Source organism: Bos taurus, chromosome 2 (genome assembly GCF_002263795.3).
Source record: "Bos taurus isolate L1 Dominette 01449 registration number 42190680 breed Hereford chromosome 2, ARS-UCD2.0, whole genome shotgun sequence".
Classification (NCBI taxonomy): domain Eukaryota; kingdom Metazoa; phylum Chordata; class Mammalia; order Artiodactyla; family Bovidae; genus Bos; species Bos taurus.
In genome coordinates this window covers 128496878-128509007 of record NC_037329.1, presented here as the reverse complement: position 1 = coordinate 128509007, position 12130 = coordinate 128496878, and the positions used below count along the sequence as shown (strand labels likewise).

Sequence of the window (12130 nt, the reverse complement as noted above, 5' to 3'; positions counted from 1 at the left end):
AGAGCAGCAGAGACTGTAGAAGCCCACCAGGGAGGTGGTAATAACCTGCGCCCACCCCCCAAAAAAGAAACAGTGGTGGAGTGAGTGAGGATGTCAAAATGTGCAGCCTCAGCCGTGATTCCCCAAGTCCAGGTGTAGTCCAGGATTAGTGCATACTAACAAAACCAGAGGAGTACATGGGCTGAGAGAGAGCATCTCCCACCTGTCTGCAGGGGTGACCCATGACCACATCACCTCTCTCCACTGAGCAAGATCGAAACCTTGAAACAAGTCATTTGCGTCAAATTTTCCAACAACCCAGCATGGTGGGGACTTGGGTTAAGTTTTAGGAAATAAAGTAAGATCTCTTCCTCCTTCTCTCCCCTCCATCCTTTCTTCTCACAGTTTCTTTCCAATCATCACCCTCGAAGCAGTGGAGGGATGACTAAAGCAATCTATTTGATATCCTCAAGAACAGCCTTGCGGGCATAAACCAGCACTTAAAATTCCCCTAAAATTTGCTCTTACATACTGAAATAAACATACGTCACGAGCTTGCTCCTCCCCTCCCAAAGACCTCTGTTACAAAGTTCACTAGACCTTTCTGGACTTTGTTAGCCTTTCTGGAATATTTTTTGCCAGAGTGTTGGTCTTTTTGTGTGGAGTTGTCCATCTTAGCAAAGTTCTGTGATATGTTCCATTTGTTTGATGAAAAACTTGACTACATGTTCCTCTAAGCACCTGAAACAGCAAAATACAGCATTTGTAGGAATCATTTCACGATTTTGTTAATTGTGTTAATTGGGTTCTGATGTATTTGTTGGGTAAACTGAAGTCTGTGGGTAGAGGCTGAGATTTACCAATTTCTACAACCCTAAATCCCACATTGCACTGTCTGTACTGGAACTCTGTAAGTGTTCTTTGTTGATATTGTTTACAGAGCTCCTGAAGCTTGAATTTTACACATTTATCGTATTGATATAACTCACATACATGGTAATTCATTAATTCAAAGTGCACAATTCTAAGTTTCGGTGAATGTTTACAATTGTGTAAAATACCACCAAAATTAAAATATAAATATATTCGTCTCCCCAAAAAACTCCCTATGTCTCTTTGCAGTCAATACCCACCCCCCCAACTCTGGCATCTGGCAACCACTGCTCTGCTTTCTGTCACAATAGTTGCCTTTTCTAGATGTCATAATGGGTAATTATATAGAATGTACCATTTTGTGTCTCTTTTTTCACTTAGCACAATGCTTCTGAGATTCTTCCATGTGGTTGCATGTATCAGTAATTTCTTACAATTGCTAGACATCCTCACCAACACATTTGGCAAATCATCAGTTCAGTTCAATTCAGTTTAGTCGCTCAGTTGTGTCCGACTCTTTGCGACCCCATGAATCGCAGCACGCCCGGCCTCCCTGTCCATCACCAACTCCCGGAGTTCACTGAGACTCACATCCATCAAGTCAGTGATGCCATCCAGCCATCTCATACTCTGTTGTCCCCTTCTCCTCCTGCCCCCAATCCCTCCCAACATCAGAGTCTTTTCCAGTGAGTCAACTCTTCGCATGAGGTGGCCAAAGTACTGGAGTTTCAGCTTTAGCATCATTCCTTCCAAAGAAATCTCAGGGCTGATCTCCTTCAGAATGGACTGGTTGGATCTCCTTGCAGTCCAAGGGACTCTCAAGAGTCTTCTCCAACACCACAGTTCAAAAGCATCAATTCTTCAGTGCTCAGCCTTCTTCACAGTCCAACTCTCACATCCATACATGACCACGGGGAAAACCATAGCCTTGACTAGCCGGACCTTTGTTGGCAAAGTAGTGTCTCTGCTTTTGAATATGCTATCTAGGTTGGTCATAACGTTCCTTCCAAGGAGTAAGCGTCTTTTAATTTCATGGCTGCAGTCACCATCTGCAGTGATTTCGGAGCCCCAAAAAATAAAGTCTGACACTGTTTCCACTGTTTCCCCATCTATTTCCCATGAAGTCATGGGACCAGATGCTGTGATCTTCGTTTTCTGAGTGTTGAGCTTTAAGCCAGCTTTTTCACTCTCCTCTTTCACTTTCATCAAGAGGCTTTTTAGTTCTTCTTCACTATCTGCCATAAGGGTGGTGTCATCTGCATATCTGAGGTTATTGATATTTCTCCCAGCAATCTTGATTCCACCTTGTGCTTCTTCCAGTCCAGCGTTTCTCATGATGTACTCTGCATAGAAGTTAAATAAGCAGGGTGACAATATACAGCCTTGATACACTCCTTTTCCTATTTGGAACCAGTCTGTTGTTCCATGTTCAGTTCTAACTGTTGCTTCCTGACCTGCATACAGGTTTCTCAAGAGGCAGGTCAGGTGGTCTGGTATTCCCATCTCTTTCAGAATTTTCCACAGTTTCTTGTGATCCACACAGTCAAAGGCTTTGGCATAGTCAATAAAGCAGAAGTAGATGTTTTTCTGGAACTCTCTTGCTTTTTCCATGATCCAGCGAATGTTGTCAATTTGATCTCTGGTTCCTCTGCCTTTTCTAAAACCAGCTTGAACATCAGGAAGTTCACGGTTCACGTATTGCTGAAGCCTGGCTTGGAGAATTTTGAGCATTACTTTACTAGCACGTGAGATGAGTGCAACTGTGTGGTAGTTTGAGCATTCTTTGGCATTGCCTTTCTTTGGGATTGGAATGAAAACTGACCTTTTCCAGTCCTGTGGCCACTGCTGAGTTTTCCAAATTTGCTGGCATATTGAGTGCAGCACTTTCACAGCATCATCTTTCAGGATTTGAAATAGCTCAACTGGAATTCCTTCACCTCCACTAGCTTTGTTCATAGTGATGCTTTCTAAGGTTCACTTGACTTCACATTCCAGGATGTCTGGCTCTAGGTCAGTGATCACACCATCGTGATTTTAAATTAAAAGATGCTTGCTCTTTGGAAGACAAGGTATGACAAATGTAGACAATATATTAAAAAGCAGAGACATTACTTTGCCAACAAAGGTCTGTATAGTCAAAACTATGGTTTTTCCAGGAGTCATGTATAGATGTGAGAGTTGGACCATAAAGAAGGCTGAACAACAAAGAATTGATGCTTTTGAACTATGGTGTTGGAGAAGACTCTTGAGAGTCCCTTGGACTGCAAGGAGATCCAACCAATCTATCTTAAAGGAAATCAGACCTGAATATTCATTGGAAGGACTGATGCTGAAGCTGAAGCTCCGTTACTTTGGCCACCTGATGCGAAGAGCTGACTCACTGGAAAAGACCCTGATGCTGGGAAAAGATCGAAGGCAGGAAGGCAGGAGGAGAAGGGGACGACAGAGTACGAGATGGTTGGATGGCATCACTGACTCAACGGACATGAGTTTGAACAAGCTCCAGGAGATGGTGAAGGACAGGGAGGCCTGGTGTGTTGCCGTCCATGGGCCTGCAAAGAGTCGGACATGACTGCATGACTTTCACTTTCACACGTGGTGAATCCAGAGCAGTTTTTATTCTGAGAATAATTTAGCTCCACTTCTAAGACATGATGTTTCTATGGACTCTACCCAATCAATTCTCATCTAATATAGTGTCTCTCTATTCTGATTTGTGGGAACATCAAGTAGTCCCAGTTCTGTATAAGCAAGACCCAGAAATTGTTCAGGTGATGGGATGAATTGGGCAATTGGAGTTGACACATAATCGCTACTATATAAAACACATAGCTAAGGAGAACCTACGTTACAGCACAGGGAGCCCTACTCAGTGCTCTGTGGTGACCTAAGTGGAAGGAGATATGAAAGAGTAGAGATACGCATATGTACAATTGCTGGGCCTTACGCTGCTTTCGGTGGCTCTTTCCCCAGTCTTAGGTTCTTTGCATGCATGTGTCCATTATTTCTCTTCCTATTTCTGAACTTTTTCTGTGCAGGTCCGTCCATTACCCGTAAATTCCAGCCTCTTTGTTCTCCCTGAATCCTGACTTCTATCTCCCCAACTCAAATAGCTGGACTTTGTGTGGGTTTCCCTCTCCCTGAACCGTGGCCTAGAAACTCTCTTCAGCATTAGCTGGAGCAGTTATGGGGCTCACCTTGTTTTTTTTCTCTCAGGGATTACAGAACTGGGGTCCCTGTTGTTCAGTGTCTAAAAACCATGCTTCATGTATTTGTCTGTTTTTAGTCGTTAATGGCAGGAGCATAATTAAATTTGCATACAGTTAATCTTTCATAAACAGACTTGAGTTTTATTTTGTTCATCTTTTTTTACCCCTAAGTAATTTATATCATTTATAAATACTAATGAAGGATAGAATAAATGATGTTATACTCTACCAATTCTTTGGTCCTTCAATATTTATTCTTCACTTTATTCCATCGCCCTCACAGCAGCAATTCTCAATCCTTTTCGGTTGACAATCTATACTAACTATTTAATATAATTATTGGCAAAACAGTCAAAGAAATTTAAAACAACAGAAATAAGTCAGTATTGATCACAGCACAGTCACTGCTTCAGTATCAGAATCTCTTTTAGGGACTATAAAAGCAGCCACTATTCACTTATTCAGAGAAGGCAACGGCACCCCACTCCAGTACTCTTGCCTGGAAAATCCCATGGATGGAGGAGGATGGAAGGCTGCAGTCCATGGGGTCGCTGAGGGTCGGACACAACTGAGTGACTTCACTTTCACTTTTCACTTTCATGCATTGGAGAAGGAAATGGCAACCCACTCCAGTGTTCTTGCCTGGAGAATCCCACAGACTGGGGAGCCTGGTGGGCTGCCGTCTATGGGGTCGCACAGAGTTGGACACGACTGAAGTGATTTAGCAGCATTCACTTATTACCTTTCAATACACTATTGTTGTCTTGGTAAGAACCATCTACTTCCCTGGCTGCAATAAAGCTGTAATTTTTTTTAAGGCATTAGTGTGCTAGAATTGTGGGTGATTAGAAAAAATTAAACCTTCCTATGACAATGGTGATATGTGCCTATTGTCCAGTTTTTGGAAAGATAAGAAGTTTAAAAGATTTAAAAAACAATCCATTCCTACCACCCAAAGACAGCACTATTACTAATGCTTTCCAGCCTCCTTACTGCATACCTGTGAAGCCAGGATGAGAGAAGGCGCAGCCCAGGTGTGGATGGAGCACTGCCCAGGTGTGCCTCACTGGTGCACTTGCTTGTGTAACTGTTCATGACAGGATGTCATGGGCCTGGAATCTAAGAAAGAGCAATGAAGACATATCACCTTCCTAATCAACAGCATATGCTCAAGCAGTTCTCAGGTGAGGGCCAGTGCAATGATCAAGAGTATCCATTCCTGTGTTCAAGGTTAACAGTCCTGGGTTCTGCCACTTAATAGTTCTAATTTTGGATGAGTCACTTGACCTTTTGAATTCATTTTCTCCTCGATAAACTGAGATTGGTAACAGTACCTTCTTCTTAAGATGCTTGTGAGAATTAAATATGATAACCACAAGAAGTAGTTAATGCTGCCTGGCCTACAGTAGGCTTTTATTAACATTAGGTTTTAATATAGGCACATTGATAATATATTAACAGTTTAAAATAATAGCTATCATTTCTTGAGCCCTAACACTCCTAGATGCCTTTATAGAATATTTTATACAATCCTTCAAATAATCCAGTGAGGTATTATCCCCATTTACAGATAAGAAAACTGATGGTCAGAGGGAGGGGTTATGTGACTTACTCAGGGTCATACCACAAGAGGTAGAATCAGACTTTGAACCCGGAAGTCTGACTTCTGCTTACTCTGAACCACTCTAATAATCTCTAAAGCAGCACACATTAAATGTTAGCATGCTGAATGTTGACATTGATCACCCCTGAGTGTGTATGATTGGTCTCATAAAAACTAGGACATTGCATAGCGTTTTCAAAATGTAATTTTCCCAGGATGCTGGGGTTCCCCAGAACTCAGTTTGAAAATTCCTGAGGCAGTTCACTGTTAAAAGAGTTCTAATTGCTAGGAAGTTCCTGCCTGAATGAGCTCAGAATAAGCTTCACTCCTCTTCCACACTGGTAAGTTCTGAAATGTAGGTCACAGCTTAACGGTCTCTTGTGAAGTTTCTGTTACGTGAATATGCATGTATGCTGGGTCACAATATAAAATACATTTCTTACCATGGATCACAGTCAGAAAGGTTAAAAGACACTGTTCTGCGTGACTATTCTTCAGATATTTGAAGGCAGCAGTCATAACCTATCTCCTAAAAACTAATCGTCTTCTCCACAAGGGACCTCTTCAGCTTCTGTGAAATACTTGTGACATGGGGATTCCTCCCTTCGCTATACTGGGCACCATCTTACCCTGTCACCAGATTCATCTGGGCCTGTCCTCAAACTGCCTTTGGGATGACTTCCTTGGCCTCTCTCTCTTGGGAAGCACCACCCATGTCTCTCTAGCCCCATCTGACTCTGTTTTACTTTTCTCAAAGCACTTTTCACTACCCACATTATATTTTATATACAATATATAAAATATTTTTTGTTTATGATCTTCATCAATAAGACATTCATCACTGAATCCCCAGACTGTTTCCTGGCACACAGCAATTGATCAATAAATATTTGTGGCTTGAATGAATAGATGAATACTAGGAATAGACACATTTTATCTGGAATGAATGGGCTTCCCTTGTGGCTCAGCTGGCAAAGAATCTGCCTCCAATGCGGGAGACCTGGGTTCGATGCCTGGGTTGGGAAGATCTCCTGAAGAAGGGAAAGGCTACCCACTCCAGTATTCTGGCCTGGAGAATTCCATGGACCGTATAGCCCATGGGGTCATAAAGAGTCGGACAAGACTGAGCGACTTTCACTTCACTTCTTCATCTAGAATGAATACAGATGTACTCATAATACAACTCTTTCCATCAGGGGCTACATTCTTTAAAGATTTAACTCACATGACTACAACTATAGGCATGTTTTAATTCTATCATCTCTGTTTAAAAAAAAACCTTTCTGTCTGAGCCACTAGGGAAGCCCCATTTATCTTATAGTATTACATATTTCAGGTTTCCCTGGTGGTTCAGATGGTAAAGCGTCTGCCTACAGTACGGGAAACCTGGGTTTGATCCCTGGGTCGGGAAGATCCTCTGGAGAAGGAAATGGCAACCCACTCCTGTACTCTTGCCTGGAAAATCCCATGGACGGAGGAACGTGGTAGGTTACAGTCCATGGGGTCACAAAGAGTCGAACATGACTGAGCTACTTCACTTCACTTCACACTACATATTTCATACATTTAAATGTGTATATTACTGTATAAGTATACCAATATAAACTACAAGTATATACAATATATATTATTAGTATATATTGGTACAAGTATACCAATATATACTAATATATCATGTATTGTTACCTTTTATGTAATTGTATGGGGTTTACATGAGCAGTTTTGACTATATGAGGTTTTTATTGATTCAGTTATAATGCTATAGTGCATCTTGGAAATATTTTACATTTTTCTAAGCACTCTCAGGTAAATAATCCATTTGATATTTTTCTTTAGCTGAGAAAAGTGTTTGTAAGAGCTGGAAGAAACATTTGGAGCTGGCTAGTGTCCAGGTTCAATTCCTGGGTCCGGAAGATCCCTTGGAGAAGGAAATGGCAACCCACTCCTGTATTCTTGCCTGGAGGATTCAATAGACAGAGGAGCCTGGCAGGCTACAGTCCATGGGGTCACAAGAGTCGGACTTGACCTAGCCACTAAACCACCACCACCACCAGTCATCTCTAGATTCTAATCACACCCTTTCGTTTTACAGATGAGTAAACCAAGGCGCCCAGCAAGGAGGAGGGACACCCGAGGAGATAGATGGAAGTGGGCCTGGGATTAGAACTTAGCTATTTGCCGTCCACCTGCCGCCAGATGCCCCCAAATGTTTGTACACTCGCCTGGACCGAGGTGGGTGAATCAGTAGCCTACGCCCCTCACCGGAGATCCACGGGGAAGGCACGCCCTGGTTATTATCGCCACTTTTCAGGTGGGGACTCCGAGGGCACACTCCAGGGAGGGGAACTTCCAACAGTGGGTTTTCAGGCTCTCACGGTACCACCTAGCTTGGTATCGGAATTACGCACGAGGCAGGCGCGGGTCTCAGTCGGCGTCTAATGCTGTGCGCCGGGTCCTCCTCCCCACGACCCCAGTATTCGTCCCTCGAAAGGGACGGCTTCCTACCTCGTCTGTCCGCCTGGGCTGAATCTGGTCGGCCGGCCTCCTTGTCGCTATGGCAACCACAAGCCTAGCGTTCTAGCTTCCATCTTCTGCCCGCTTCCTGATGAACTCGAGCCAATGGTATCCTCCGTTTCTTTAGCGTGAAAAGTTGTTGGCCAATGATCAGAGGAATTTCAAAAACCGCTGAGAAGCGGCCAGAATTTGGGGGTTCAGGTTAACTACGTCAGGATGGGCGTGGAAACTTAATACGGGTTTATCTAGACAACCTCCTAAATCTCGTGATAGGCGCAAAGCTTTAGAATTTTGCTCACCCAGAAACCCTGCTTCAAGGAATAAACCTAAAAGAACTAACATTAATTGAAGCCCTCTTTATGATAGTCAAAGAAAAAAGACATAATGGGCAACAACATACAAGGACAGCCATGGAGTTGCCCAGGTCCGTGGGCAATCAGTGATCTTGTCACTCCCTCACTTAGAACCCTCCAAGGGCTCCCCTTTAAACTTAGGGTGAAATCCAAACATCTTCATGTCCCTGGCCCGGCCCTGTGATCTCAGCTCCTCCTTCCCACGCTGCCAGAAAAATCTCGCACCTGCCACGCTGTCCTTCGGGCAGCTGCTACAATTCTGTCAACCTCCTTCCGCTGACTGGAGTTCTCTCTGAGCTCACTCGGTGTCGGGGTCTGCACCACAACTGCCTCTTTCTCACGGTTGAGGTCTCTGTCCAAATATCATGTCTTCATCTGTAAAACAGGCATGAGCCCAATGTCTCACTCAGTGGGTTGTTGGGAGGATCTGGAATGAAATGTGAAAAAGCGAAGCTCCCTGCACCTGTTAATTATTTTTTAAAATACATTTTATTTTTCAAAAAATTAATTTTTAGTTGAAGGATAGTTGCTGTATGTTACAGGTGTGCAGTATAGTGATTCACGATTTTTAAAGGTTATACTCCATTATAGTTCTTATAAAATATTGGCTAGACTGTCATTCAATATAGTGAACAATATATCAGTTCAATAACAAGGATATTTTGTTCAATATATCCTTGAAGCAGTTAGGACTATTACAGTGGTACATTACGGAAGCATTCATCAAGTGCTAGGCTTATGGGAGGACTTTTAAGTATTGCCATTGGAAGGACTGATGCTGAAGCTGAAGCTCCAATCCTTTGGCCACCTGATGAGAACTGACTCATTTGAAAAGACCGTGATGCTGGGAAAGATCGAAGGCGGGAGGAGAAAGGGACGACAGAAGATGAGATGGTCGGATGGCATCACCGACTCAATGGACATGAGTTTGAACAGGCTCCGGGAGCTGGTGATGTACAGGGAGGCCTTGCGTGCTGCAGTCCATGGGGTCGCAAAGAGTTGGACACAACTGAACGACTGAACTGAACTGAGACGCAGATGTTACCGGGAGGGTATATTGTGCTGCCAACAGGTGTTCCAGGAGGACAGGCAAGGAGAGATTTTTTTATGGCCTCGGGGCTTTGGTGGCAGGGGGAACCGGGCCTTGAAGGATGTGTAGGATTTGAATGCCTGGTGAGATTGTGGGGTCGGGGAACAGCAGGAGCAAAGCCCGGGAGAGGGCTCCGAGGGTAAAAGCGGGGGGAGGACACCCGGGCAGGCTGCCCATCTATAAGGGCAGATGCAGTGAGCAAGTCACCCGGAGCCTTCCAGACCCAGCCCGACGTGGCCGCTAGAGGGGCCCCTCGCCAGGTGAGCTCGGCGCTCCAGTGGAGCACCACTTCCCCAGGGCTCGCCCCCTACGCGTCCAACGAGCTCCGCGGTCCAGCCAATCAATGCCCGAGGGCTGTCCCGCCCGCCTCCTCCTCGAAGCCGCTCGCGGGCGCCTGATGCCCGTCAGCTTTCGACTGACAGGCGGCCTGGCAAATCGAATCGCGCCTTTGGAAAGCACAACACGGCAGCCGCTCTGCATCTCTTGAGTCGGGGAAGGAATTTAGGAGGGCTGTGCCTCCGGCTTGCTCGAGGAGTCCAAGTCGTGTCTCGGAAACCTCTGATCGGTGGGCCTTAACGGAAACGCCGCCGGTGAGTAGTGATTTAGACTTAAGGCCGGGGTGGGGATGGGGTTGAATTCAGCCTTCGGTTTCAGGAAAAGCCAAGGCGTTTGTGACCCTTGACGTCCCCAGTATACACATCTTCCTTCTTGCTGTCACCAGCCTTGTCAGTTTGGGTCTCGTTGGCTCAGAATGCTGCTTTTCTTTTTCTTTTTTTCATTTTCGCATCAAGGAGAGGGCCATGGGTTTGCCTTAATAAAGGCGATGCCAGGTTTGACCAAATCAGGAAGTGAAATGGGGTGACTTCGTCACAATTGTGCCTGTACACACCGGCTCGGGCTTCCAAGGGATAGCAGATAGTGGAGTTAGCAGGTGGATGACGAGGGCTGGGGTGGGGGTGGGGGACGCATTCCTGGTCCGTGCTGGTCACTGGAAGTCGTTTCCAGCGCATTGGGTGGGGACTGAAGAGTGTAACCCTTTCGTGAGCCAAAGCCCAAGAAAGGAAAAGCGCTTACCCTGTAACTGGCACTCAGCAACCAGAAGCTGAACCGGCAGGTGATGGGAAAGGGCGTGTTTGAATTATTTCTTTAGAGAGAGCCAAATTCTAATACAGACCTTACTCTTAGCAGCCAAGACCGCTGGTTCTCTAATCTAGGAAACCTACTTTGTGGGCTGATGAAATAATTCTCAGATGAGGACTAGGGGGTGGAGTGAAAGTCATCCCTTAGTGGATTTATCTTTCCCTTTTTGAGTCAGTAACCCCTGTGCTCACGGATAGCTGTGTGGGCCTCAAACTTAAGGGGTGGTGAGCAACACAGAGTTGGTTTTCTTGCCTCTGGGGCATATGTTAGACCTGGAAAAGTGTTTTGCAGTCTGGAAAAGAAAGTCATTAGGCCAAGAATGTGTGCCTTAAAAGGGAAGACAGCTTGCACAGAATTCCTCCAAGGCTTTCTGTCCAAAATGCTACCTAGCTGAAGGGGGAGTTTTCTATGTTTGTGGGCCCTGGTGCCTCAGAGGCCTGGGGGTTCCTGAGGCAGAGAGGGAAGCTGCTTTTTAAAAGATAATTAAATGAGAGCAACCACAGCCACCACAAAGGAAAGCAAATACAGAACCCACCTGGAGAAACCAGCTGATCTGAAGAAGGTTAGGTGGCCTGGATTCCCATCGCCGTCTTGGCACATCCTGTGGCTTCTCTGACGTGCTGTGGGTGGGGCTGGCTCTATGGGTTTTATCTCTGGAGTTGCGGTGGGTGGGGCCTTGAGTAAGCCATTCCCTTCTCCACTGTGAAGCAGCCAAGGTGTACCGGGTGCTTCACTGGCCTGTCTAGAGCCAGTCAGTAGGTGTGTATGGAGGGCCCCATGCCAGGCTCTAGGCTAGGTCTTGGGAGGCAGCAATCAAACAGGGGATTCAGCAAACAGCTTCCAGGAATTTTTGCTTCAGTGCCCCTTCACCTCCAGGCTGAAAGCCTCTAGGAGTGTCTCAGAGGCTGAAGGAACCACTCTTCCTTTCTAAGGCATAAAAGTATAGTGAAGAATAATTATGCTTTTCACAAGATTACAAACATTCATAGGGCTTTACAGTCAGGGACTTCTGGTTATGGGAATGAGTTACAAGCTTGTCTGATAAGTATATTTCAGGTATATATATATATACTGATTATATAACCTCATCTAGAGGCAGCAGCAGTCATTTAACTTTGAGGCTCTTTGACAAAGTGAGCCTGGGTTAAATGGTCTTTGTGCTGCCCTTGGCTTGAGCCCTGCATCTGATGTCTCCTAGACACTGAATGCAGTGTTAGTCCTATATCATAGGACTGTGCTGTTCACACCAGGAGCCAGAATTCCTGGGCCTGGGGCTAGATAACAGAAGGAACTGGAGGCTACTGGTAGGATGGTGGCGGTTTAGTCACTAAGTCATGCCCAACTCTTTGCAACCCCATGGACTGTAGCC

General features: G+C 45.2%; 2 protein-coding genes across 12 annotated transcripts in view; one reads left to right on the top strand and one right to left on the bottom strand.

Annotated features, from left to right (window-relative positions):
* STPG1 (sperm tail PG-rich repeat containing 1) overlaps window positions 1–11387 on the bottom strand; it is a 63785-nt gene extending 52398 nt beyond the window's left edge. For 2 of the 8 annotated variants that reach the window (XR_009491167.1, XM_059876823.1), the window contains exons 1-5: window positions 11297–11386; window positions 8757–8958; window positions 8170–8299; window positions 5062–5180; window positions 580–720 (exon numbers count right to left, since the gene is read on the bottom strand). Coding sequence is in view for 7 of the 8 variants with exons in the window: in XM_059876823.1 (XP_059732806.1) it covers window positions 580–652 (73 nt within the window). In the remaining variant the exon portion in view is untranslated. 8 annotated transcript variants of the gene reach the window in all.
* The window catches only part of NIPAL3 (NIPA like domain containing 3), a 57136-nt gene continuing 55112 nt past the window's right edge, over window positions 10107–12130 (top strand). For 2 of the 4 annotated variants that reach the window (XM_005203251.4, XM_005203252.5), the window contains exon 1: window positions 10107–10211. The gene's annotated coding sequence lies outside the window, so the exon portion shown is untranslated. The other 2 variants (XM_024978018.2, XM_059876815.1) reach the window with 1 other exon arrangement.